Below are 24,139 nucleotides of genomic sequence, written 5' to 3'. Positions count from 1 at the left end.
GCTGCTCTGTACAGGTACCACAGACATCATGACAAAGAGTGGGTAAAGTATCAACATCACAGTCACTGTGTGGTCATTAAAACCGGAACAGGTCTTTCAGAACAGGTACACAGTAACAGCAACAGGTACATCAGATGCTGTGTTTGTGTGGGGTAACATAATCTGGGGCTAACTGCCTGTATATACCAACAACAATGACCTGCCCAATTTTACTTTCTCTTTATTTATGCATTTGGTGCTTTGCCATTCAATGCAAAAATAAGTCTACAGCTAGACAAAGCTCTACTAGCAACCAGCCTGCACCTCTCACATTAACTGTATACAGTATGTTTAACAAGATATGAACCATTTTAGGCTCTTAAATTGGAAACTGTTTAACATAGTGTAGATTTACACAGGTTTTGAATGGCTTTCACACCTTTCATAGGATTTCCTTCTTCTTGCTGCCACCTACTGGGGAGAAAAGCAGGGTAGACAGGTCCTGCAGAGAGTCAACAGGGACACAACTATGTGATTAGGACTACAGTCGGAGACAACGTCTTATTGTGTATAGTTTCAAATAAGCCCTTTCCACAGCAGACACTTGACTTGCCATAGTAGGAGAAGTACGTGTCTTACTAATACCATTAATGATGGTTCTGCTGTGTTCAGGTGTCCCATTTAAAGAATGAACAGGCAGGATGTCCTCCAGCTTATAAAAACTAATCTCAGATAATATACAATTTGGTGAATAGTGTCAACAGCCTCAGTGTGGATGTTGACACTATTCACCTCAGTCCTGAGTAGCATGCTCACTGCCCCTAACAATTATATAACGTTGAATTATTTACCTGTGTACAGTCCAAATTCCAATTATTTCCAATTTGCTGTAACACAAGAAAATGAAAAGCAAACTTGACCTAAAACATTTTTACTGAAAAAATATTGAAAAGAGTAAGTGAAGGTCAGAATACTTAACTAGTGCTTCTTCTTCTGTTGTCTATTTGATTAATAATTTCTGTGTTTGAAAATTGTTTCCCGTGAAGATTTTGGGTTGAGGTCTTAACTAACTTAACTAACATCTTTCTAGGTGGAAGCCTGGTTGGTAAAACAGAAAAATTGACAAAATGAACAAGTAAAAAAGAAAACCAGGTTAAATCCACTTTGGCTTTTGTGTCAATGCTGGAGAGGTTTGGCTCTACCCACACAGAAAAGACTCGGTATCAGGATAGAGATGGAAGTGGCCTTTCCATTTGTTGGGAACAAAGATGTGGAGCAGAGGATGTTAAATGGTTCTCCTGTAAAGTGCTCTAAAACTAGTGCCATTTTAGACCACCAGGCCCACAGCCACACATAATCCCATCTAGTTTCTCAGACTGGCAGAGTATGAATACAGACTATGTGACGATATTGTAGGTGGAAGAAACTAAGGGAAGCAAGTGAGAAGTGGCATATATAAAGCTTTGCACATCCTGCTGGCCATGAGTAAATCAATTAGGGCATTAAATGATACATCCAGTTTCTGGAAAGCACTGGAACCATGTCAAAGGCTCTGTCAGATATCAAGACTTGAGGGTCATTTCTTGGGAAAATTAAGTCTGTTTCCTGATGATATGTTTCCCTTTCATTAATCTGAGCCTCTGACTCTGCCTGCTCTGGGATCTAACATTGAACCTTGTGTGAACAGAAACTTTAAGACAAATGTGCTTTTATTAAGTGTTGTCATCTCCTTTAAAGCTCATCTGGAGGTAGTAATATTAAAACAAATGACAAAATAAGTGGAGAAACCAATCGTTAAACTCTAGATTGTACTTCGTTAAGTTATTTTTATTAAGGACAGCTGACTAGGGTTGCCCCTGCTGCTGCTGCGGGCTGTCCGGTGCAGTTTTGTGTCCGGGCCGCGGGCCGGTAGTGCCGGGGGCCGACACTAGAGGCTTCGTGGCGGAGTGTGGCCCATGGCGGCTGCGAGGCTGACGGCTCTCCCATGAGGCGGGGGAGCGACGCTGTGCTTTCTGACTAAACACCGAGTGAAGTGCCCTGGACATGGCTGCGGTTTTCGACATCGATTTGGATCAGCCGGACGAGAAAGTGTCCGACGACGAGCTGGAGGACGGGGTGAGTCACGGCAACGTCGAGGCTAATAGCCACGTTAGCCGGTTAGCTAACACCGAGAGGTCCCGAGGCCTGTGCTAACAGCCGTGGTTCGGTTTCCATTATCGGACATGTCACTGTCCACCGCTTTCCTGCGGACTCTGTCGCCTGTTAAACATTCACGACACTTTGTGAATGTACAGTGCTGGCGGACCGTAGGGTCACTATCATCCCAGCCACCGGTAAAGTTACATCTGCGGCTTTGAAAGCTTGACAGGCTGAAGTTAACGCGGCCGGCTCGGTGCTATCTCGTGTAATCAGGCAGTAAGGTTAAAGCCACAAACGCCACCGTGTCAGCCAGGGTGTTATCGGCAGGACCGGGAAACGACGCTGGGAAACCTCCGTAACGAAAAACTGAACACAAACCAAACGACCTGCGGGTTTTTTTTTTCCTGCACCGGGCGCTGCCACATGTCCGATAATGGAGCCATGCGGGGAGCCCGGCTCTGTATCGGTATCTGTCTGTTGTGGCTCACACAGCCGGGCTGCTAATTCAGACCATTGTGAGGAAACACTGATGCTCGGCCATGCAAATGAACCAAACCCTGCCGGCAGTGAGCTTCAGTTTGGCCCCACATGGATGAATGGGAATATTGGAAGCGCTTAACACCGACTAAAGTGTGTTTGTTCCGCCCTGACTGCGTCTTAACTTAAACAAACTAGGCTAAAGTCCAACAGTTAGGACATGAGCCGACAGGAACAGTAGAAGGTTCTCATGTTATCTCAAAATAAAGTCAGGTTTGCTGAGAGGTTCTCTGTTCTTGTGGTTTTCAGGGCCAGATGAATGAATACATGGACCAATGCAGCAGCTTTGAATTGTGAGTATAAGCAGGACAGTCTCAGTAATAAAGGAGGGATTAATGGCAAACAATGTTATTTGGCTCATTTGCTGGAAACTATCACCAGGAACATGTAAATAAGTTAGTGTTTTTCCATTAAAGCTAAAACAATGAGTTGATTGAAATAAATCAGTAAGTCCTTTCACGAGTGATTCAGCACTGGAGTAATTTATAAAGGTAAAATGCTAAATGCCAAAGCAAATGTTTTGGAGCTGGTACTGTTCAGACCTCTGAAGACTTCACTCTTATTTGATCTAAAGATAAGGTTATGAAAACATGTAACAGCCACATCTCAGCCAGTCAGCAACAAAACTGTTGTACCTCCATAATCCTTAGTTTTAAGTGTTACCCATGTTTATGTTTAGGTCCAGATGCATCTAACACAATGTTAAGTGAATGTTTTGAATGTGCTTTTATCCCTTATTCTCTGTCTTTCTGTGTTTTGCCAGTAACATGGATGACTGTGAGAAGTTTGAGATTTCAGAGAACAGTGTGAACAAGGGAACAGAGCAGATCAGGCCTGAGTGCTTTGAGCTGCTGAAGGTTTTGGGAAAAGGAGGCTATGGAAAGGTGAGGCATGGGATTCTTGGGTATGGAAATGTAAATAACCATTGAAGTTAACTACTGGACACATATGAATTGACTACTTCTTCCATTTTACTGTAAAAGATGTACCCTGACCTGAAATTTAACCATAACCATATCTCCTGTATGCAGCCTGGAAACTAAAACGGTGAACTAACAGAGACTGACAGTGTGTAGAGCTGTTCAGTTGGGTGTGTAATTCTCAGATGTGGCTATTTTACATTATTTTTGAAATGTTGATTTTTTTTTTTTTTTTTTTTTTTTTTTTTTAAATGTAACATTTGTCATTTCCTGTTTTGGTTCAGGGCCGATCATTATATTTCCAGTATGTGGGAGAGGACATTTCAGTTGTACTGAAATTCCAATGGGTGGGGAATTTGTTTAACAGTGTGGTTGTAAATTGAGTTTTGCATGCCTACAAAGCTCTGGGTTTTTTGGCTGAAGCTTTAACTGTAAGATCTTGCATCCTGGAGCCATCTCCTCCTTTACCCACATCAACATAAACCACAGCTGTGAATACCTGTACTCCTTTGCTAGCTAATCTTATGACCGATCAATGTTTTTAAAATGTATGTACATTAAGAAATGGATCTTGGTTTCATAGTTTTAGTTTGTGTTTACATTGTCATTTCAGTTTTATTGATTCAGGGAATTCTGGAAATTCGATTGATGGTTCTTATTTTCATGAGACTTGCCATGAAAGTGGACATCAAACAGCAATTTCTGCAACTTTGGAAATTCTCAGTGTTACAAAGTGATTACTTTTTTTTTTTTTAAACACACACAGTATTGTTGTGTAGTTGGCAAAGATTTGAAGTTCATTTTCCTTAAAATTGAGACTAAATAATGGTTAAAGAATTATGCACAGCATAGCCTTGGGGCTCAGAGCAACCCCTGGTCACACTTTAGTCAGAATAATGAAATAAGTGTTATTTTTACACAGACACTGACTGTTAATTTGTTTTTTAGTCAAATTAATACACATAATGTAGTTTAAATGTCAGTGGTAAACACGATTGTGCCAAATAGTCTGTGCTCCAAGCAAGACAAAGTGTAATTTTATTAAGCTGCACGAGAGCCGTAAGGGAAAGTTTGTGGTTTACACAACAAAAGGAGCAGTGAATACCGTATATTTGCGGGTTTTCTCAAAAAAAAAAAAAAAATTATAAACTGTTTTAAAGTTAATTTAAAAGCAAGGAAGCTAAGACACACCTATCAACTAAACATAGGGTAGATGCAACAGTGATTTATGCACACAGGAGCCCACCCGATACAATATGGACTCATTGTGTCATAACTGGCACATATCACTTTCAGCAACCATTAAATTAACTTAAAATGTGATAGTTTTTTTTTTTTAGGTTAAGTCATTCTTTTTCTGCCACTTATCCAAATCACATTAATTTACAGTTCCGGACTTACTATTGCATACGGCCGGGAACTACTGAAAAAATGCTATAAAATTAAATAATCCTGGGCAAAATCTTCCCTACTGGTTTTCCATCATACATTAATAATTTGGCTGGTATGAATGGGAAGTGGGTATTACATTGAGTTCTGTTTGGTATTAAATTGAACGTTTGACCCTGTTGAAAGCCTGTGTCAATGTCTCTGGAATTTGTTTGAAATTATGTAAATCTTTCCAGGTGTTTCAAGTTCGTAAGGTATCAGGTGCCACCTCTGGGAAGATATTTGCAATGAAAGTTTTGAAGAAGGTGAGTGAATCCACCTTTTGCTGGTTTGGCTGAGGGTTTTAATTATTTGAAGTGATAATTATCTTATTGATACAGAGAGTAACTCAGTTATATTCACTAATGGTGAGCCTAACTACCACCTAGTGTTCACACAGAGGAGTGTAATTTTGCAGAAAAAGTATCTGAGTGAGATAATCCACATGTAAGGAAACACCAATAGCCTACATCCATAGAGAATTAGTTCCTTAAATGCACACTTGACTCCCAAGCCTTGTGCAGCTTAACTGTGTATAGTGTCTCATATACTCCATGTCTATGTCTCTTTTATGGCGACATACTGGTGCATTCAGCTCTGAAGCCTGAAGCCAAGCACAGACCATCCAAAATGATGGCTGCAGGATTTTCCCATGAAACCTCATAGCTGCTGCTTCTATTCAGCTTGGCCTCCTGTCTGCAGCTGACACAGAGCTGAAGTCTTACTGTGCTTGAAAAGCTTGCTCATACTCCCTGAAGTTTGAGGTTTTGGTTAATGACTGTGTTTATTGGCTTAATGAGACTTTACTGTTGCTACCATCCTGGTGTCCTCATTTCTGCTTTGCCTCTGCAACTGGTGTTGGAGCAGGGACACCAGCTAATAGGAGTTTCTGCTTGAATAGCTTCACAACTTGACTTTCTGTCCCTTGCCAGGCCATGATTATACGTAATGCAAAGGACACAGCACACACCAAAGCTGAGAGGAACATTCTAGAGGAGGTGAAGCATCCTTTCATTGTGGACCTCATCTATGCCTTCCAGACTGGGGGGAAGTTGTACCTCATCCTGGAGTATCTGAGCGGTGAGCAGCTCAATCGAACATGCAGTAAAAATATCAAATCAAAAATTCACATTTTGTAGGCACTGGACAGTGTGTACTGGAAATTAGATTGGCAGGATTTGTGTTTTGTTTTTCTGTAAAGTGAACCTTGGTTTTCCATTTCAAGTGTAAATACAATTGACAGATTTTGTGTGTGGTTGCTACAGGAGGAGAGCTATTTATGCAACTGGAAAGAGAAGGCATTTTCATGGAAGACACAGCATGGTAAGTTAGTTTGGTAAGCATGGCAGAGTTAATTTAGCAAGATACTGAACACCAGTTGTTCCTGGTGGTTAGTGGAGAGCCTTGCATGGTAGTTTAAGACTAGTTTAAGTGTGTACAAACCTACATATAAATACAGTCCATCTAAAATATCAATGTTTTAAGAAGGAAACATTGAGGTTGTGGAAACAGATGCATGTGACACTTGTTTCTCAGGCAGCAGGGTGGACAGTCACTTGTGTTTTAGTTTTATAAACACAGCATGTAGATGAAAATGATTAAATGAATCAACAGCTACATAAATAAGGGTGTGTAATATTTCCTGAAGAACAGCTTGACTCAGGATCACCAGGGAGTAGTTGGCTATATTGAACATTATGTGGGTGAAAAGTGTAGAAATGTACATAACCAGTGATAATGATGGGGAACCGGTTTCACTCTGACTAGTCCTGTTTCTGTTGACAGTTTCTACCTGGCGGAGATATCGATGGCGCTGGGTCACCTGCACCAGAAAGGAATCATCTACAGAGACCTGAAGCCTGAGAACATCATGCTCAGCAACAGTGGTACGGAAACCTGGAGTGTCCCTCACAAACGGCAGATTAGCATGCCTTACAGCCAGATACATGTCCTTTCTGTGACGTTTTGGTCCCAGGATTACTTTCTCTGGGTAATTTGATAGTGTGGTTTTTGGCGTCTAGTTGCTCTCATGTTTTTGCTTTGACTCTTCTTTCCAGGGCATGTTAAGTTGACAGACTTTGGTCTATGCAAGGAGTCCATCCATGATGGAACAGTCACCCACACCTTCTGTGGCACTATCGAATACATGTATGTCATACAATCACAATGCATTCTTTGTTTTAATTTAGATTCAGTTTTGTAAACATCTGAACCTTCAGACATGTATCCTTCCTCTAAGACATTGCAGTGCATCCACTCAGTCATCTTGTCCTTCTGTTTCCCTCCTCAGGGCTCCAGAGATCCTGATGAGGAGCGGACATAACCGGGCAGTGGACTGGTGGAGTCTTGGAGCTCTCATGTATGACATGCTAACAGGCGCTGTAAGTGCACACCAGTTGGTTCCTTGGTACCACTTCTGAAACAGTCAGGTTTACCACAGCACTGTGGCCATCCACGGTTAATTTAGGTGTTTCTGTCCCGTTGTTCTTTTATAGCCCCCGTTCACTGGTGAAAACCGGAAGAAGACAATTGACAAAATCTTGAAATGCAAACTCAGCCTTCCACCTTACCTCACAAACGAAGCCAGGGACCTCCTAAAAAAGGTGAGCTGTAAAATCCTACCTGATTACTCAAGTGGCACTGGTGTTCTTCTTCACCTTTTAATATTTGGAGAGGTATATAAATTAAGTCTCCAAACCTTCCTCTTTCAGCTGCTCAAACGAAATGCATCATTGCGACTCGGGGCTGGACCAGGAGATGCTGCAGAGGTCCAGGTAATACACTTGCTGAAAGAGTCACACCATGTCAATGAAAAATCTCAGAAAATGAGAATGCTTGGTGAGGTTCATGAAATAAAAGACAATGTTTATGTAATTGCCAGGCCCACCCATTCTTCCGACATATAAACTGGGATGACCTCCTTGCTCGCAAAGTAGAGCCTCCATTTAAGCCTTTCTTGGTGAGTTGGTCTTGTGCAGCAATGTCCTCTCTGACCTGTCCCTGCACTGTGATTAACTGTCCTGCTTCTATTGGCAGCAATCAGCGGATGATGTCAGCCAGTTCGACTCCAAGTTCACGAGCCAGACTCCAGTGGACAGCCCTGATGACTCCGCGCTCAGCGAAAGTGCCAATCAAATCTTTCTAGTGAGAAACTAGTTCTGTTTCTCTTAACAAACCTCAAATTTTAATGTTTCCCAGAATTGATCATAACTTGATAAGTAATCTATGGTATGGTAGAGTTGCTTTAATGTAACACAGGATAGAAAAGACAATAATGGATTATTGTGCTTACACCTGGTAGACATTAAAATCAAAATCATATATTTTTTGAGGCAGCACTTTCTTAAACCCACATCTTGTTTGTCACCCGTAATGGGGGAGGTAACTAATAAGTAATGTCATGGAGAGTAGCAGGCATGATTATGATGAAACAAAAAGATGATGAGGTGGCAGTTATCTAAAGATGACACACAGTCTGGAGCCATCAAAGCTAAGTATTGCCTCTGTGTGTGCTGTAATAGACTGAGAGGTGGTGTTCGCACTTGAATGCTGATTGGGTATTTGAAGGAAAGATGCAGGGCTTTTAGTGGGACACTGGCTCTTACTCCTATACAGTTCCTGTGTTGTCTGCTAACAAACATACAAACAGAGGCAAGTTCTGGACTTAATGTTGTTATTTCCTTGTCAACAAATAGGTCTTACGAGAATCAGTTAATGCATCCCATCTGGATTTGTCCTGTTAGTTTTCCTGGAAGCTTCACTCATTGTTCCACCACATTGCATGTTATGGTTTACTCAGCATTTCATTGCTCATCATCAGCTGTGGGTTGTTTTTGGAAAGATGGTCTTTGAAGAGGTGGACTTAAATCTCTCTGTTTTTGTCCACCACCCCTTCCCTAGGGTTTCACATATGTAGCCCCATCTGTGCTTGAAAACGTCAAAGAGAAGTTCTCTTTTGAACCAAAGGTCCGTTCACCGCGGAAGTTTCCAGGAAGCCCAAGAACACCTGTGAGGTAGCTGCAAGTTGTTTTTGACTTTAGTTCCACTGAATTCCATTTACTTGTGTTTCTCACAGCAAGTCTTCCCCACAATGATGACTCATTTGCTGACCTTGTAAAGCAGCCTGCCTGGCCTAAATAAATCCATCTTCTTACTGAATAAACACACATCCAGTTACAGCTGTGTGACAAATAACATTGTCTGTGACCTTACAGAAAACAGCTGAAGAATCACAGGAGCTCAGAGGAACAATGTAAATTTCTCACATTTTTATCTTCCACAGTCCAGTGAAGTTTGCAGGAGGGGACTGTTGGCCCCGGGGAATTACGTTGACAGACAGTCCATCCCTGCTGTCTACTGGCAGTTCTGGAGAGCAACCCATGGATGTGTCGACAGTGGAACAAATGGACACAGGCAGCAGCAGCACCTCTGAGGCCTCTGCACCACTTCCTATCAGGCACCCTTCAGGTACTAATGCAGGGCCCTACAAAAAGCAAGCCTACCCCATGAACTCCAAGCGGCCTGAACATCTACGAATGAACCTATGACACTAGGCTTTCCTACAAACATTAGGACTCTTCCAATTCCTCCTCTTCTTCCTTTTTACCATTTGCTTTCAAAGAGACTTTCAAAGAGATTTTTAAAAATTGACTGAAACTGTCAATGCCGATCACCAGCTCTTCCAGCAGCGCCTTCCCCTCTTTGGCCTCTGAAATCCTCCTGGCTCAGCCTGGCCTCCTCAGCCTTCCACAGATAATCAGCAGCTGAAAGTATAGTAGATGTAAAGTTCATGTTCAGTTGGAGGACTGGCTTTAGACAGGTGTTTTCAGTGAAAATGTGTTTATTGGCTGGGTGATGCTAGCTGAGGTAAGTGGGCTGAGGTGGTTGTGGTGTACTCAACTGGCATTATCAAATGATGTACTGGTGCTCTTTTACCCCTAAATCTGAATGTTACTTTTAGTGTTTATGAATATTTGCCTCCATCACAGTGAGAGGATTCAGCCAGTAGCAGAAGCAGTAGGTTCAACTATTGGATAACAGTCCCACAATGACCATAGCATTCCTTTATGTTTAACGAAAAGCATCACATTCCTTGTCACTGGAGCGTGTGTTTGGGAGTAGGTAGGTGGACCTATGGAAATGCAGCTATAAAAAGACAGAAGTGAAATTTCAGATTAAAGCATCACTTCCACTGCAATTAATACCCAGTGCTGGCACTGCTTTACTCATCTGACCGAATTGTTTCTGTAAGAGGCCTGTTCAGAAGCACTGTTCAGTTTTCTTGTGTTGAATGTAAAGACTTTAAACACCTTTGTGCGTGTCACTTACATCTCCTGTGCTGAGTTCCCATGACCCCTGCAGGATTACCTTTACCTCTTCTACTCATGCAACCTCATTGCCACGGCCATGGTTGGAGACCACCAAACATGTTGACCCAAAATATCCTTGACCAAACTGATATGACTGCCTTTTACTAATTCAGGCTGCATTCATGTCTTGTGCTTGGGAGCTTGGTGCATGCTTTTAGTGCATTGAAAGGAACAGGACTCTCAGTGTTAGGGGGTAAAGCCAAGCTAACAAGTGGACAATCTATTAAAATGTTTTTGAATTAAGAAGTTTGACCTGTTTGTGTGATATAAAACTTCAGTATGAGCCTTTGGAGTCAAGCCATTTCAAACTTGTCAAACTGAAACTGGCTACAGTGTTGGATGCAGAGTCTCATGAAATGAATAGAAAACTGAATTAATGAAAATTAGCTTATCTTTGTATAGCCCTCTGGTGTTTCTGTGAACCAAATCATTTTTGCTGGTAAACCAATAAACCCTGGTCAAGCATGTTCACTCAAATGTATGATCACAGCTATGTTATTTCCCTCAGTGATGCTCTCTGAGGCGTATCTACGTGCCTCTATGTAAGTTACTTGAATTTTATTTTTTACATAGATAAAAGCTGCAGAGACCAAGGTTCTAATCTGGTTCAGTGTCAGTCTGAAATTATTTTTTAAATTTTTGTATTCCAGTAAAACAGCTGTGTTTAAATCGGTCACTCCAATTTATTCTCTAGTTTCTTTGATATTTATTTCAAGTGCCATTGTTTTCCCACTGCATTGTTCACACTATGCAAACTGGGTATTTATTATTGTAGTATTTTATAGAGAAAAGAGCAGAATGTTTGATAATCTGATTTGGCATTTCGACAGAGGCAGATGTTAAGAACTGGAGTATCATTTTGTTTCCATAGAACATGTCTTACAGAAACCTTCAGTGCATTTGAACGCTGGAACAAAAGTTAGGATGGAGACTTAAGTGTCTTAAAGTATTTATAAAGCGAGGTATCATTCAAGTTCTTTCCAGAAAACATTTTGATACTTTAGACTTTCCTTGCTGAAAACTTGAACCTCATTTTGTCTTTTTGTAGTACTCACAGCAAAGACAGTTACTTAAAAAGGTTGGGATCGATCTGCCAGTTTCAATTCCTATTGTTATACTTCGCTTCTGTTCCGGTTTGCTTGAGAAGTAACCTCCACATTAATGAGAACAACAATGTTATGAACCTTACTTCAGGTGGGAAACAGCATCTTTGTTTTAATCACTGGTTGGCATTACATAACATTACTTCTGTGGATTTGTCACCCTTGGATCAGGACCTTCACAATGCGAATGTTCATATGTATAATGTATAATAATAAAGTCTAAAAAATATATAAATCTCGTTTCTGAGGAGTGACAATGTACTGTAAGTTATATGGTATAAAGCATGTAGCATATAAACATTATCAATTGAAATACTTTAAATTTGTCACTTTTTAGGAATTCATTTCAGATTCTACTCAACTTTAGTGCATCAAGGTCTAAACACTTATTTGGACATCAGTGTTTGTCTTGAGTTGATCATTGAATGAATGATTCATATTTTGCAACATAAAACAAATCACAAAGATCAGTCAAATGTAGTTTTATTCAATAGTTTATGGATCTAAATGGATAAAAATAACAGTGAAATGATTTTCATACATAATAAAATAGATGTTTCTCCCAGTCTTTGGTTTTTTACAAAAGCAAGGTTTCTAGAAAAATAATTTACATGTAAATCAATCTCACAAGCTCAGTTGCATTTTTTCATTTTAGCAGTTGTGCAGCTGAAAGCAAAGAGAAAACTTTGTCCAAACTGATTCCTTATCCTGCCTTTGGGATTCTCAGTGTCTGGATGCAGGTTGGTAAAACACCAGGCCATTACTGGACCCTGTGATGTTACTGCTTACATGGCCTGTTATATTTATTGTTACAAATCAGAAAAGCTGTTTCAAAGATAAGGTTTATGCATGTCTGCTCAAACTTACAACAGAGGAAAATCTCTTTAAAATACTTTTTAATATATTTCTCTGACATGGCCATATTTACAAGTAGAAGAAACAGTAGAAGGAGAACCATTTGCTGCCCCACTAGGAAAGTTTATATTAAGATTAAAGTTGAATAAAAACAACACAAGAAGAAATGACTTAATATAGAAAAATCAAAAAACACTTGAGGGCATTACAGCTTTCAGCTTTCAGTTCAGTCTGCAAGTTACAAGTAAGGATGTACTGGTAAATAAGCCAGAAACATGCCTGTAGATGCAAGTTGCGTCCTTACTGACCTCAGCCCACAGTGGGCAAAGCCCTAACTGATTAATAAAACAGTGTGTACAGCATTCTTTGTCAGTGTAGTTTGACAGCTGCAGAAAATCACATACCAAATGTAAGCTAACACCATTGCACTCAGAAGCTCCCCTCCTGTGTCTTAACGGTCAGTAAATCTGCAGGTGTGGAGATGTAGCGCCGTCTCTCCACTTGTAGACCTTCTCTGTGATCACAGTGCGGCAGAGAGGACAACTCTTCTCCCGGTTAAACCACAGAGCGATGCATTCGTCACAGAATATGTGCTACACAGAGAAGGAACAGCTATCAGTATGCCCTGCACTTACTGTGTATGAATGGTACGACGGGCCCTTCAGTGTGGTTTTACCTGACAGAGAAGAACTCGAGGCTCCCTGTATTCTCCCTGACAGATGGGGCAGACATCACCAGCCTCGCTGCACTGACTCCTAGTGGCGGCTGTACCTGTATGCTGGGGAACAAAAAAATAAACAGCCTGACACACTCTGGCTCTGAACATGAACTGTTGAACAAACAAGTTCACCACTCACCTCGCCCTTCAGAAATATCCTCACAGTTTTCAGTAGAGACTTCCACTGTCCATACAATCCTAAAAGCTAAAAGAGAGAAACAAGTAAACACACTGACTTCCATCGTTTTATCAACATGAAAGATTTACGTTTCAGCAATCACACCTTCAGAACGAGGTAGAGTAAAGCCAGCAGGACCCCCAATGTGAGTCCAAGTGTCCCGTCAGCCTCCTGGTAGGTGACCAGGTAGCGGAACCACAGTGAAACAGGTGCCATGGCCTGGTGGACCTGACCCAGCTCCTCAGTCAGCATCAGCCACCTCCCCTAGAGATATAAAAACATGAAGATTTACGACAGAACCAATGCTGCCAGGGGACAGCGTTACAGAGATATTTGTTCTTAATCAGCAAGAAGCAATCCACTGGTCATACCTGAGTTTTGTAGGTCACTAGTGACGATGGCAGTAGCAGAATAAGGCACTTAACTCCCATAAAGAGGAACTTAATAATGAAGTTCGTGATGCCGACTGCCCATAGAACCTCCCAGACACCCAGCGGCTCAATAGTTGGGCTGAGGAAGATGAGGCTGGAAGGAGGTTAACATTCAGTATAAGCACATTAGACTTCAGTTCAGGTTTAGCTGTTTAGTGGACTGCAATAAGGATGGTCTTACCAATAGTGAAGTGTCTCAGTGGCAAAGGTGTAGTAAAGCAGGAGAGTGGAGGAGGTCAGGAAGAGGAGCAGCCATATACACTGCAGCTTTGAGTGACGATCCTGAGGATACACAAATTTGTGGTGTAGCAGTCCAGCAGCGATGATCATACACATCATGAATCAATGGCTTTTCATTCTCTACTCACCTGAAGAAAGACTTGACTTTGAATGCTTTTATTCACATACAAAAAAGTTATGAAGAGACCAACTCCAACTGCTAGACCTGGTAAATAAAGAGATTATGGCAGGTTGTCTTGTGTTTGATGTTGCAAGAATGCTGTTTGCCTAACTCATACTTACCGAGAGCATGCTGGATGACCAGCTTCGCACACAGTATGATAAGGAATGGAAGACTCTTCTGTAGCCAGCGGAAGAGACAGCGAAGCTCAGACAAGGAAGCGCTGGGTTCTCCAGAGTCCAGATCAGAGTCAGGTGGGTCAAGCTCAGGCTCCAAATGGGAGTGGTGCTGCGGCCGATTATGTCCATGTGAATGTGAATGTGAATGTGAGTGACCATGGGAGTTGACTCTGGACCTCCGGGATGACGGGCCTCCACTGGACTCCCCAGACCCGCTGCCTATAGGTACCCGCACCTCATCACTCTCAGGGTTGGCACCAGGGGCTGGTGTCCTGGTCAGAAGCTCTGGTTGCAACGTCAGAGATAAACTCTTTCCTGCATGAGCGCCCCGCTCACTTGAATTAGGCTGCATTACAGCAGGAGACTCCCTCAGTTTCAGTGCTCTTCTCGAATCACTCCTTTAACACAAGACACAACATTTGCAGCCTCAGTCACAATGTGCCCGACACCAGCTGTGTTATCACGTGATGAGACCACAAGTCAGTTTTAGTTACACATTTGAGGATCACTCATTGGACCTGCAGTTGTCTTTGGATAAAAAGGCCTCCGAGTTTAAATGACCAGCTTAGCTCACTGTGTATAGTTTTTTATACAGCAAATGTAATTCAATGCATTATAATAATATTCAGTCGAACATTTCAATCTGCCAGCCTGACGAATAACGATGACAGTCTTTAGAAGAGCACATGTTGGATTAGCCTTAAATTAACCTGATTATCAAGTCAAAGGTTACCGCGACTCGCTGCAATAGTCGCAGTCTTTATATTAACGTTACAGCGAGAAAACAACGGTGAGACGCTTCAGCCCTTTCCAGTCAATAAAGTCAAACAGTGACAGAGGCAGAAACGCAGCTGGATATTTCCAACACAGCTGTAGCAGCTAACAGATGTTTTCTCTCAGGACACTGTAAAGGCTTCAGCTCACCTGTCAACCTGCACCCGGAGTTTCATGGTAAGCGCTTAATCCCCATCTAGTACAATTCACGTAACACGTAACGGAAGCAAAGCAAAAGAAAACCAAAAACAATAGTTGTTAGCTTTCAGGCTAAGCCGTAAGATGCTTGTTTCGGCATTTTGACGTTTACGACAACAGACGTCGCAAACTCCTGCTGATTTTTTACGGCATATCACGTGTAAAGTGTTGCAATCGCTCCCCCTACCGGAGCATTTTAAAATGACTTTCATATTCATGGAAATTTAAAGTGAAATAGGACAATTAACACAATTAAAAAACAGGCCCAACAAATCTGACCCATTATGCTACAGTCCGATGGGACTTATCTGGCCCTGTCCCTTGAGTAATATTGGATGTGTACCCTGAGTAAGACAGCGGCTTGAAGCCTCATTCTTATGAAGCATGAGTCATTTAAAACGCAATAACCTGCTTCACAAATCATTCTGACACGAATGTTATTAGGCTGCTTCCTTCGCATAGTTCACTTCCGATGTAAACCGTAGGCGAAGTCATAACATTGCAATATTATTGTTTTCACTGCGACTGCAAATTACTTTCAGTGTTAAATGTAGATATAAATAGATGTAAATATGTTTGTCATATTAGTGCTCTGTTTGGCTGCTTCCTGGACCTAATTACAAAACATTATAAAGGTGGCTAGTTCAGTCCATGCGACCCTACCGTCTTTTATACGCTCATCATATGTTGATTACCGTATATCTTAGAGATGTCGTGCCCACAGGTTTTCATTTCTCATTTTGATTGGTTACCATTCTCAAAGGGGCAGGTCTTATTTAATAGCCCGCCAGAGGGCAGGGGTGTCAGGGTAAGGGTAAAGGCACAGTGCATGGTGTTAAACCGGAAGAGGCCCTGAAGAAAGCTAAGCTAATCATACCTGGTTTTCAGGTGAGGCCTACATCATTTTCTTAATAACCGAGTGGCAACCAAAACTTTCAGCGTGTGCCGTGGTCTGTTGGCAGCCAGGAAGGCCAGATATCTCAGTAGCACCATCACTGAAGACACTACAGGTGTGCGATACTGCAAAATTTAGTATAGACCAAGTAAGTTTCAGGGTCCTGGTATTACAGAACACGCGAGGACGCTGTCATGGTATAATGTACTGGGACACTTGAAAGCACCTGAACCTGTCTTTATTCAAACCTGTGATTCCTCCACTATGATGAGTCAAAATGCCTTCTGTGAAAAAGAGGTATTGTTAATTACTACCAATGGTAACACTTACTCTGTTTTGTCATGTAAAGAGCCTTCATTTTGACATTAGTCAGCCAGTCCAAATGTATCATTTCACAGACATGACAGCTGATTGGTTTTGCTTTGGGTCTGAGACAGTTTTTACCCTTTGTTTAGTCAGGGTACCTACACCTTTTTCCAGGAAGGTCCTTCATTCATACACACACGCACACACACACACACACACACACACACACACACACACACACACACACACACACACACACACACACACACACACACACACACACACACACACACACACACACACACACACACACTTTCAAAATAATGGCCTGATTTGTTTTCAGGAGATGTCGTTACTATGTCTTGAACCTACCATTGCGGATTAATAAAGTTTATGTTATCTTATCTATGGACAAAGTAAAAGCCTGGAATATCAGTGTAGTTCAAAAGTTTCTTTGTGTTCACTTTGTGCTTGCTGTTGCTGAAATATTGAATTTACAGTGAAATAAACTTTTGACAGCATCTAAGTTAGATATTTAATATATCGCAGCAAATATTCATAGCAGGATATTTATGTGTTTCTGGTCACCAGTGATCTCTACTGATCTCTCTGACTTTGTAGGTACAGGATTTGGCAGATTTAATGGCTTATGTTGAAATCATCTAGATATTCTTCCCACTGTGACCAGCCGTAAATGCTGTGGTTGTTGATAATGAATGTAATGTGGCTACTGAAGGTGCACTGGAGTCTTAAGATTGTTGTATAAAATGTTGTGTATGTCTGAATATGAAAGACAATAATTCTGGAGGTTTAGGAAAAAGTGATTTTTTTTTATTATTAAATGGAGACAATACAGATAAACATTCTTACATATAAGTAGTGCAACAAATGTAATGTGTACGTAGGGTGTTTATTTGCAGCCCCCATCCATTTTTATATCCAAAGACCATCCAAATAATAAACAGAATCAACAGAAATAGGGAAAACAACTGTGTACATATCCTGAATTTTTCTTCAGGTGTATCTCATCTCAGCCATTGTTTCTACTGTGTACAGAAAGAGAAAGAGTTCTGACTCCCTGCCAACTGTTGGCAGTCTAGATGGATTGTGGGTAGTGTAAGCACCAGGTTTTAAAAAGACGTGGCTCTACTGTATCGCTTTTGATGCTTTGACCCTGTGGCCTTTTTGTGTAGGGTTTGCTTGTTCTCCCAGTGTCTGTGTTTTGTCCAGGTTTTCTAACTTCCTCCTACCGTGGATGTTCCACTGTAAGTGGTGGGTGATGGATGGATGGCCCTTGTGCTCTTGTAGCTGAGTGGGAGCAAGTTAGGTTAAAAAGATTTTGTAGAAAGCCTTCCCAGACAAAAAAAAAAAAAAAAAGAATGGTTGAAATGAAAGCAGCAGATGTCCTGACTTTTGTTACCTAAAACAACTTAGCTCAACAAAGCCTGGATCCTACAATTCCCATAATACAACTGCAATACATAATAATACATGTATTTTAAACATCACCCCCGATCAGTAAGCAATGCAGGTTCTTTGTGTCAAATCTACAACCTCTAAGGCCATGTCATTACTTTCTTAACACCTGAATTTCCCTGCCAAGGGATTAAACAGTGTTTCTAACTAATCTACTTTTGGACGTGTAATGTATATGACCATTTTGAACTTGGAATGAAATATATTTGTACTCTACATGCTGAAACTTTTCAAGTGATCAAAAAATAGTGAGTATTAATACTTATGTTTACAGTAGATTGAAGCTAATCTGTATGGGCCAGTGAGTTTTACCTGAATTGCTTCACTAAAGTTTGAGGGTTTGTTTGATTAGTTAGTCTGACTGCATGTGTGCAGTGAACTGGAACTGGAGGAATATGAACTGATCTGGCTGTTTGATTCTCCTCCTGCACTCAGGCAGTGAGCCATCATGCTTGAAGTATGAACATGTTATTAGACTTCCTCTATTGCCTGGTGCTTCTGGGCCCTTGGCCAGCCATCTTTTTTTCTAAATCCAACAATCCTGCCTGCCTGCTCGTGCTCACCTGCAGCTAAAGGCAACTGCAGTGATCTCCCACAGTGTAATAAAGTGTAAGAATCAAAGCAGAAGAGGCTGAAACCACTTTCGAACTTCCCATAATCTTCTCTGTGACTGTGCTTGTTGAATTATGCTGCACACTAACACTCCCTTCAGTCCCTGCACTGGGTTTTAACCTGAGATAACAGGTTGCTGTTCCTAACAGTCTCTTTTACAAATCAGAACCATAAATTCCACAGCTGTGTGTGTTTTAAACATTACATTACAAGTACAACTTTCAAAATTACACTTGTGACTGATATACTATGCAATTTATTTAATGTGTAAGTACTAAAGCATTTTACTCTTACAGTTGGTAGTGTAGTTACTGTAGTTCAGGTACAGGCAGGTGTTAGTCCAGTGATTTCCAGCAGAGGGTTCAGTTCACCTTCTGCAGGTCGACACAGTGGTAGGAAAGAAGGGTCTGCTATGCATTTTTAGAAATTTTGTCTAATCTTTGCCTTTTTCATGAAGTACTTAAAATACTGAGCAGAAGCAGAAAGTAACGTAGATATATGTTACTTTAAATTTAATTTTACTATAAAATGTGTATGTTGTTACCTTCTGTGACTGTATTATTGTATGGTACTTTTTTTTTTTTTGCTTGATCTTGTTCATAATATTTTTTTGAGCTTTGAGAATTCAGTGGCTGACAAATGAAATTTTTAGATTTGAAATCCACGTGGATCCAAGAAAGTTATACAAACATCACCTATAAACTGATAAAATATTGAGTTGTTTTCACAAAATGGGAGCTAAGACTCGAAGGATTTTAGCAGCAGCCCTTTGACCTGTTTCTGTTAGAGGTTTTGTTTTCTCTGTCTGTCTTGACATTGCCTCGACACAGTGTGAGCATGGAGTCAGCCATTGTGGTGGAAGAAGGTTAATATAGTACGGCTGTGAGGGCTGTTACCCAGCTCTGTCTCGTGCCCTGTAATTGTGTTATTGCACTATAGAATTGTCAGTGGAGTTGTACAGCCCCTGTCAAGATATCGGAGCAGTGTGCGGAGGAAGGTTAACTTGACATATAAATTGCTATCTGCCAAGATGAATGGAGCTTGCCAGAGAGCAGATGAGGAGAGCAGTGACCTGACATCACTTCTGACAGACTCTGTATATCCCCCGTCATCCTTTCCCCTTCCTTTCTCTGAGCATGCTGCCAGCTATTGCTTCCTCTGATATCTTACTGGAGCTACCAAAGACGGCACAGTGCTGTCTTGCGTATATGCTGCTGTACGTGTGTGTGTCTGCGTGCGTGTTTGTTTGTGTGTGTCTCTGTCTGTGTTTGTCTCTGTCTGTGTGTGTCTGTATGTACATATACATCATATACATGTTACTTTAATGCATCAGTAATCCTTTAATATGTAGACATTTGAGATGAAGGACTTGAGATGACCCTTCCATCCCACCCAGCAGACCTTTGTGGTATTTGAAGTGAAATTGAACAGCTTAGATTATCATTGTCTACAGGTGCAAGGCTAATGTCTGAAACTGATAATGTGATGATACATTTGACAAGAAGAACAGACCATGATGTGTCCATAAACAGTTACATAAAGAAACTAAGGATACCAATGATTAATTAGTTCATTCCTGTTAGTAACTTCATTGATTAGAGCATATAAACAGTTAACAGTGCATGTCCTTGTGTTCTGCACTGCAACTCAGAACATGTACTATAGTACCTGTTTCCTTCACTAAGTAGTGATAGCTAAAGACTTTCTGAAGGGCCTAAAGGGCCACACATAAAATAAAACAAATGCACCTCCTTGCCATCCAAGAAAGAAAGAAGTGGCAGGGATTAACTGATTCATATTTATTAATGTAGCAGACTACCAAAGACTCGAAACTTGCACCCCTACCAGGAAACCCATACCACCCCTCCCCTGTGGAAGATGCCTACAGAAAACAAATCAAACACAAAACAGGGGAATACATTACATTATTTGTATTTGCTTTTCATGTATGCATTCACTGTCACAATTCAATCAAAAGTATTGTAAAAATTATCTATACGTTTGCCAAGTAGGAGATGTTTTTCATTGTGACATAAATGTTTATATTTTTGTCTGAAATGAAGTTTCAGCTACACGAATAATCTTTGCAGATTTAAAGATGGGTGAAAAAGTTTGTGGTTTGCTTACTACATTATTTTCTCATTATGGTATGTTTGCCTTTAAAGGAAAAGTTAATCTGTAATTAAATACTAACTAGAAAATGCAAACAAGATAAAACATAAAGATCTGTGGTGTCTTGCCTATGTATAAAAGGACACTCTGGGTCTCCACTTACCTCATGTTTTGATGCTTATGTGGGCCTCGCTTTAGAGAAGATGGAGCTGTCTTAGTTTATAATCAGTCATTTTTTACTGATGTAAAGTCTTTAGGATAAAACCAGGTAAGAGTTCCTAGAAGTATATTCACCCAAATCTGTATTCATTGACTTTTGTTGCAGTCAGGGATTTTATTTAATTAATATTTATTTTGTAAAAGATGAAGGAAAAATAGCAGAAATATCCCCCAGTTATTATGCAGGTTTGGGTAATAACAAATATCAATAAAAGGAGCTCAGTGATGAGAAAATAGGTAAAAACTGTATTATGCATTATGTACATGTGCAGTGCTGCCATCAGCACAAACACAGATAGCTATTTGCACTCTTCATCCGCTTTTATGTTTGGTCAAACGGCTCTGGCGAGGCGGACAGCAATGCTCTTTGTCTGAGCAAACAGCTGGAGAAGATCCTGTAGCTCCTGCTTCTGTCTCCGCAACAAGATTTAGAGTTTTCAGGTGCCCCAGCGTGTTGTTTCTGCTGCAATAACTCAGTGAGTCACAGGGCTGCTATAGAGTTTCTATCAACAGGGGTGTGCTAATTTACAGGAGCAGTTATCATGGAGAGTGTGTTTCAGTTAAGCTGCTGAGTGAGTTTCCTTTGTATTGACATGCTTACAGCTGGGTATACGCTTGATTCACTCTATCATAATCTCCTACTTCACTGTGAGTTATTTGTTTAACTGGCTAAAAACATTCCCTCATCATTAGTTTATAGACCTCAATACAACCAGCTAATTATTATTAACTTAGTTGGCAACATTTGGCCAAAGCATAAATACCTAATTTGCTATATTTTTTTCATTGAATGAGAAGCATAAAGACAAACAAATGCAAAAGCAAATGCAAATAACATATACTCTGCACACTTGTCCACATTATGTCAATGGGGAAGAATTCCTGTGCCCACAATGAGTGTGTGGGAGGCACAGTCCTCTCCTCTGCAGCCTTGATTTATGGCTGCATGTCCCCAGAGGAGTCTGCAGTCTGTCTGGTGTTTGTGTGTGTCTCAGAGTGTGTGCGCCCTGGTCTAGAAACCACATGTGTGCTGCAGAAAGGAAGGACTTTAAAAAAAAAAAAAAAAAAAAACATTACACATTGTAAGGCTGGTGACATGTTTGTCGTCTCTTGAGAAGATTTCCGTTAATGTCAATCGTTAATTTTATTGGGATTCAGTTAAGAAATTGTAATGTAGGCTCTGCCATAATGCTGCTAAAATTTCTACATTTATCCATTCTGTGTAATACTTCATGTGTATGCATGTTACAGTTTATTCACCTTTCCAGCAGGCATAAATCCTGCATGAAGTAAATCATTTTGATTTAGGCTGATGAGATGGCAATTTTATAGGCATACTTTTTGGACAGATTGGCTTTAGATTGTATCTCTACATGATGTTTGACTCTAGCAATATATTACTGCCTTGTCTGATTACATCCCATCCCAGGTATGTTTGACGTGGCTTAAAATGGTATTAAATTAACATATTAAATGTAGAATTTATTACATTACTGTTTACCCCAAGGGACTGATTGTTATATACTGATTGTATCATACTTTCTGTGAACATGTCCCCATTGTTATAGTGCTATTATATAGTATGCTAGGCCTTTCTTAGGGCATTATATACAGACATAAAAGGCAGGGTCACTGCCTGCACTGACATCAAATATTACCTCAAGTCTTCAACTTATAGAGTATGCATCATAAATACAGAACTGCAGAGCATCAAAGACACTGAAGGACAGAGTCTTTCTCTTACTTACCACCAGTCATCATTTCTTTCAACATCCAGTAGGTGGTAGTCTATGATCAGTGATGTAAAGAGGCACTGCTTGAGCACAGGAGATGATATTACACAGCTATTGCTACTAAGTGAGTGTAAACAATATAATTTTTAAGTGCAAATGTGAAACTCAACAATAGAAAGTAATGCAGGCCAACACTGTGATATATTGTTTATGTAATATACAAACATGGATGTTTTCTTCTTATAGGTGATTGAGCTTAATCAGCCAGTTCAAGTCATCAGAAATTACTGGTTTACCAAACATAAATCCCTATTATCAGCTGCAGAGCGAGGTGAAGAGCTGATTAATGTTGTGCATCTTTTCACAATACACTCAAGGTGAGAACACTTGTTTCACTGTGACCTCTGTGTGCTGCTGCTTATTCAAAATACGCCCCACCTCCCCTGTCCTCCTCTTCCTTGTCCTTCTCAGGCCTGTTATCCACTCACAATAGTTTGTTACAATGCCACTGGCGCTGCTGCACAGTCGTCCTTTTTCCTTTCATCTTACTGTAATAGATGGGTTTCTCCCCATCCTCCATAGACAAAAAACAGACTTATCGGCCACAGCACGGCCTCTCAATTGTCAGTCTGATTGATGTGTGCAGCCTGGATCTAGGCCACTGCATTAGTCACTCACCATGGATACACATCGCTGCTCACATCTTGTTGCTCTTGTGGTATAATTGTTTCGTTATAGTGGCTCAGACTGGGTGTAACACGATGTCCATTTAAATGTCCACATAGCACCGGTCAGCTTAATGTGCGTGTCTTGGTATGTTTACACAACCAGTGTCATTGTGACCAGAGTCAGGATTTTAACTACAGTTTACATTTACATTTGAAATTGTTTACTAACCTGTAACATACATAAAATGAGTAGCTTAGCTAAAATGGATTTTTATCCTGTACTGTTGGCTTATTGTGATTATCTCTAATTGAAGGTTATGTTTTATCAGTGGTTTTATTGTTATTGCCTGAATCCTTGCTGCCCTAACTCTTAAGCATTTAACAACCACCTATAACTAGCAGAGTTAAGAAGGCGGTGTGACGAAGGCACCAGAATGAATCTAAACACAGTGTAAAAAGATGTTGTCCTTTAAAGGGACACCACAGTGTTTTCTGTTGATGGCATGTAATATCTCAGCAGAGGTCCTCCTGTTCCACTGCCCTCACATCCTCTTTTCACTGCTAGCTGGATGCCAAAAGCCTGGGCAAACATGCCAGTCCTAATAAATCCCTAGTACTCAGAAGTTTCCCTAATCTGCCCTGGAGATGGAGCAACAGTTGGCCTGGCTGGTGACAGGAGCATGATGTGTTTTCAAAAACACAGGGAATGTTAGAATTGGATTCGCTCATGCTCTGCCTTAAGCAGGCTTGTGTAGAGATGCAGAGGCTGATTTTGGCAGATATGTTCATTTTCTCCAGCGTCCTGTGCTAAACACAGAGACAAACAGAAAGCATTAACCCACCCGCCACATTTGGTTTTTCCATGATGTTCGACACTTTGATCCCCTCTGGTGTGTGTATTTGTGTTGGA

At 40.8% G+C, this 24,139-nt stretch overlaps 2 protein-coding genes across 2 annotated transcripts; one reads left to right on the top strand and one right to left on the bottom strand.

Annotated features, from left to right (window-relative positions):
- Window positions 1-1,859: 1,859 nt before the first annotated feature.
- rps6kb1a (ribosomal protein S6 kinase b, polypeptide 1a) lies at window positions 1,860-11,708 on the top strand. Its single transcript, XM_026328843.2, has 15 exons — window positions 1,860-2,094; window positions 2,905-2,948; window positions 3,419-3,539; window positions 5,201-5,269; window positions 5,936-6,083; window positions 6,269-6,326; window positions 6,789-6,889; window positions 7,061-7,151; window positions 7,294-7,384; window positions 7,499-7,606; window positions 7,715-7,777; window positions 7,885-7,962; window positions 8,040-8,147; window positions 8,904-9,016; window positions 9,286-11,708. Exons 1-15 carry the CDS (start codon window positions 2,023-2,025, stop codon window positions 9,548-9,550), a joined length of 1,530 nt encoding a protein of 509 aa, XP_026184628.1. The 5' UTR covers window positions 1,860-2,022; the 3' UTR covers window positions 9,551-11,708.
- A 233-nt stretch (window positions 11,709-11,941) lies between these two features.
- rnft1 (ring finger protein, transmembrane 1) lies at window positions 11,942-15,349 on the bottom strand. The gene is made up of 9 exons (XM_026327512.1): window positions 15,161-15,349; window positions 14,180-14,634; window positions 14,026-14,102; window positions 13,839-13,939; window positions 13,598-13,751; window positions 13,332-13,490; window positions 13,188-13,253; window positions 13,007-13,108; window positions 11,942-12,923 (listed from the first exon to the last, which is right to left on the bottom strand). The coding sequence occupies exons 1-9, from the start codon at window positions 15,184-15,186 to the stop codon at window positions 12,789-12,791; spliced, it is 1,275 nt and encodes a 424-aa protein (XP_026183297.1). The 5' UTR covers window positions 15,187-15,349; the 3' UTR covers window positions 11,942-12,788.
- Window positions 15,350-24,139: the final 8,790 nt, after the last annotated feature.

This window comes from Mastacembelus armatus, chromosome 14 (genome assembly GCF_900324485.2).
Source record: "Mastacembelus armatus chromosome 14, fMasArm1.2, whole genome shotgun sequence".
NCBI classification, from domain to species: domain Eukaryota; kingdom Metazoa; phylum Chordata; class Actinopteri; order Synbranchiformes; family Mastacembelidae; genus Mastacembelus; species Mastacembelus armatus.
Note: the sequence above shows the minus strand (reverse complement) of the source record. Positions and strands in the feature narration are given on the sequence as shown.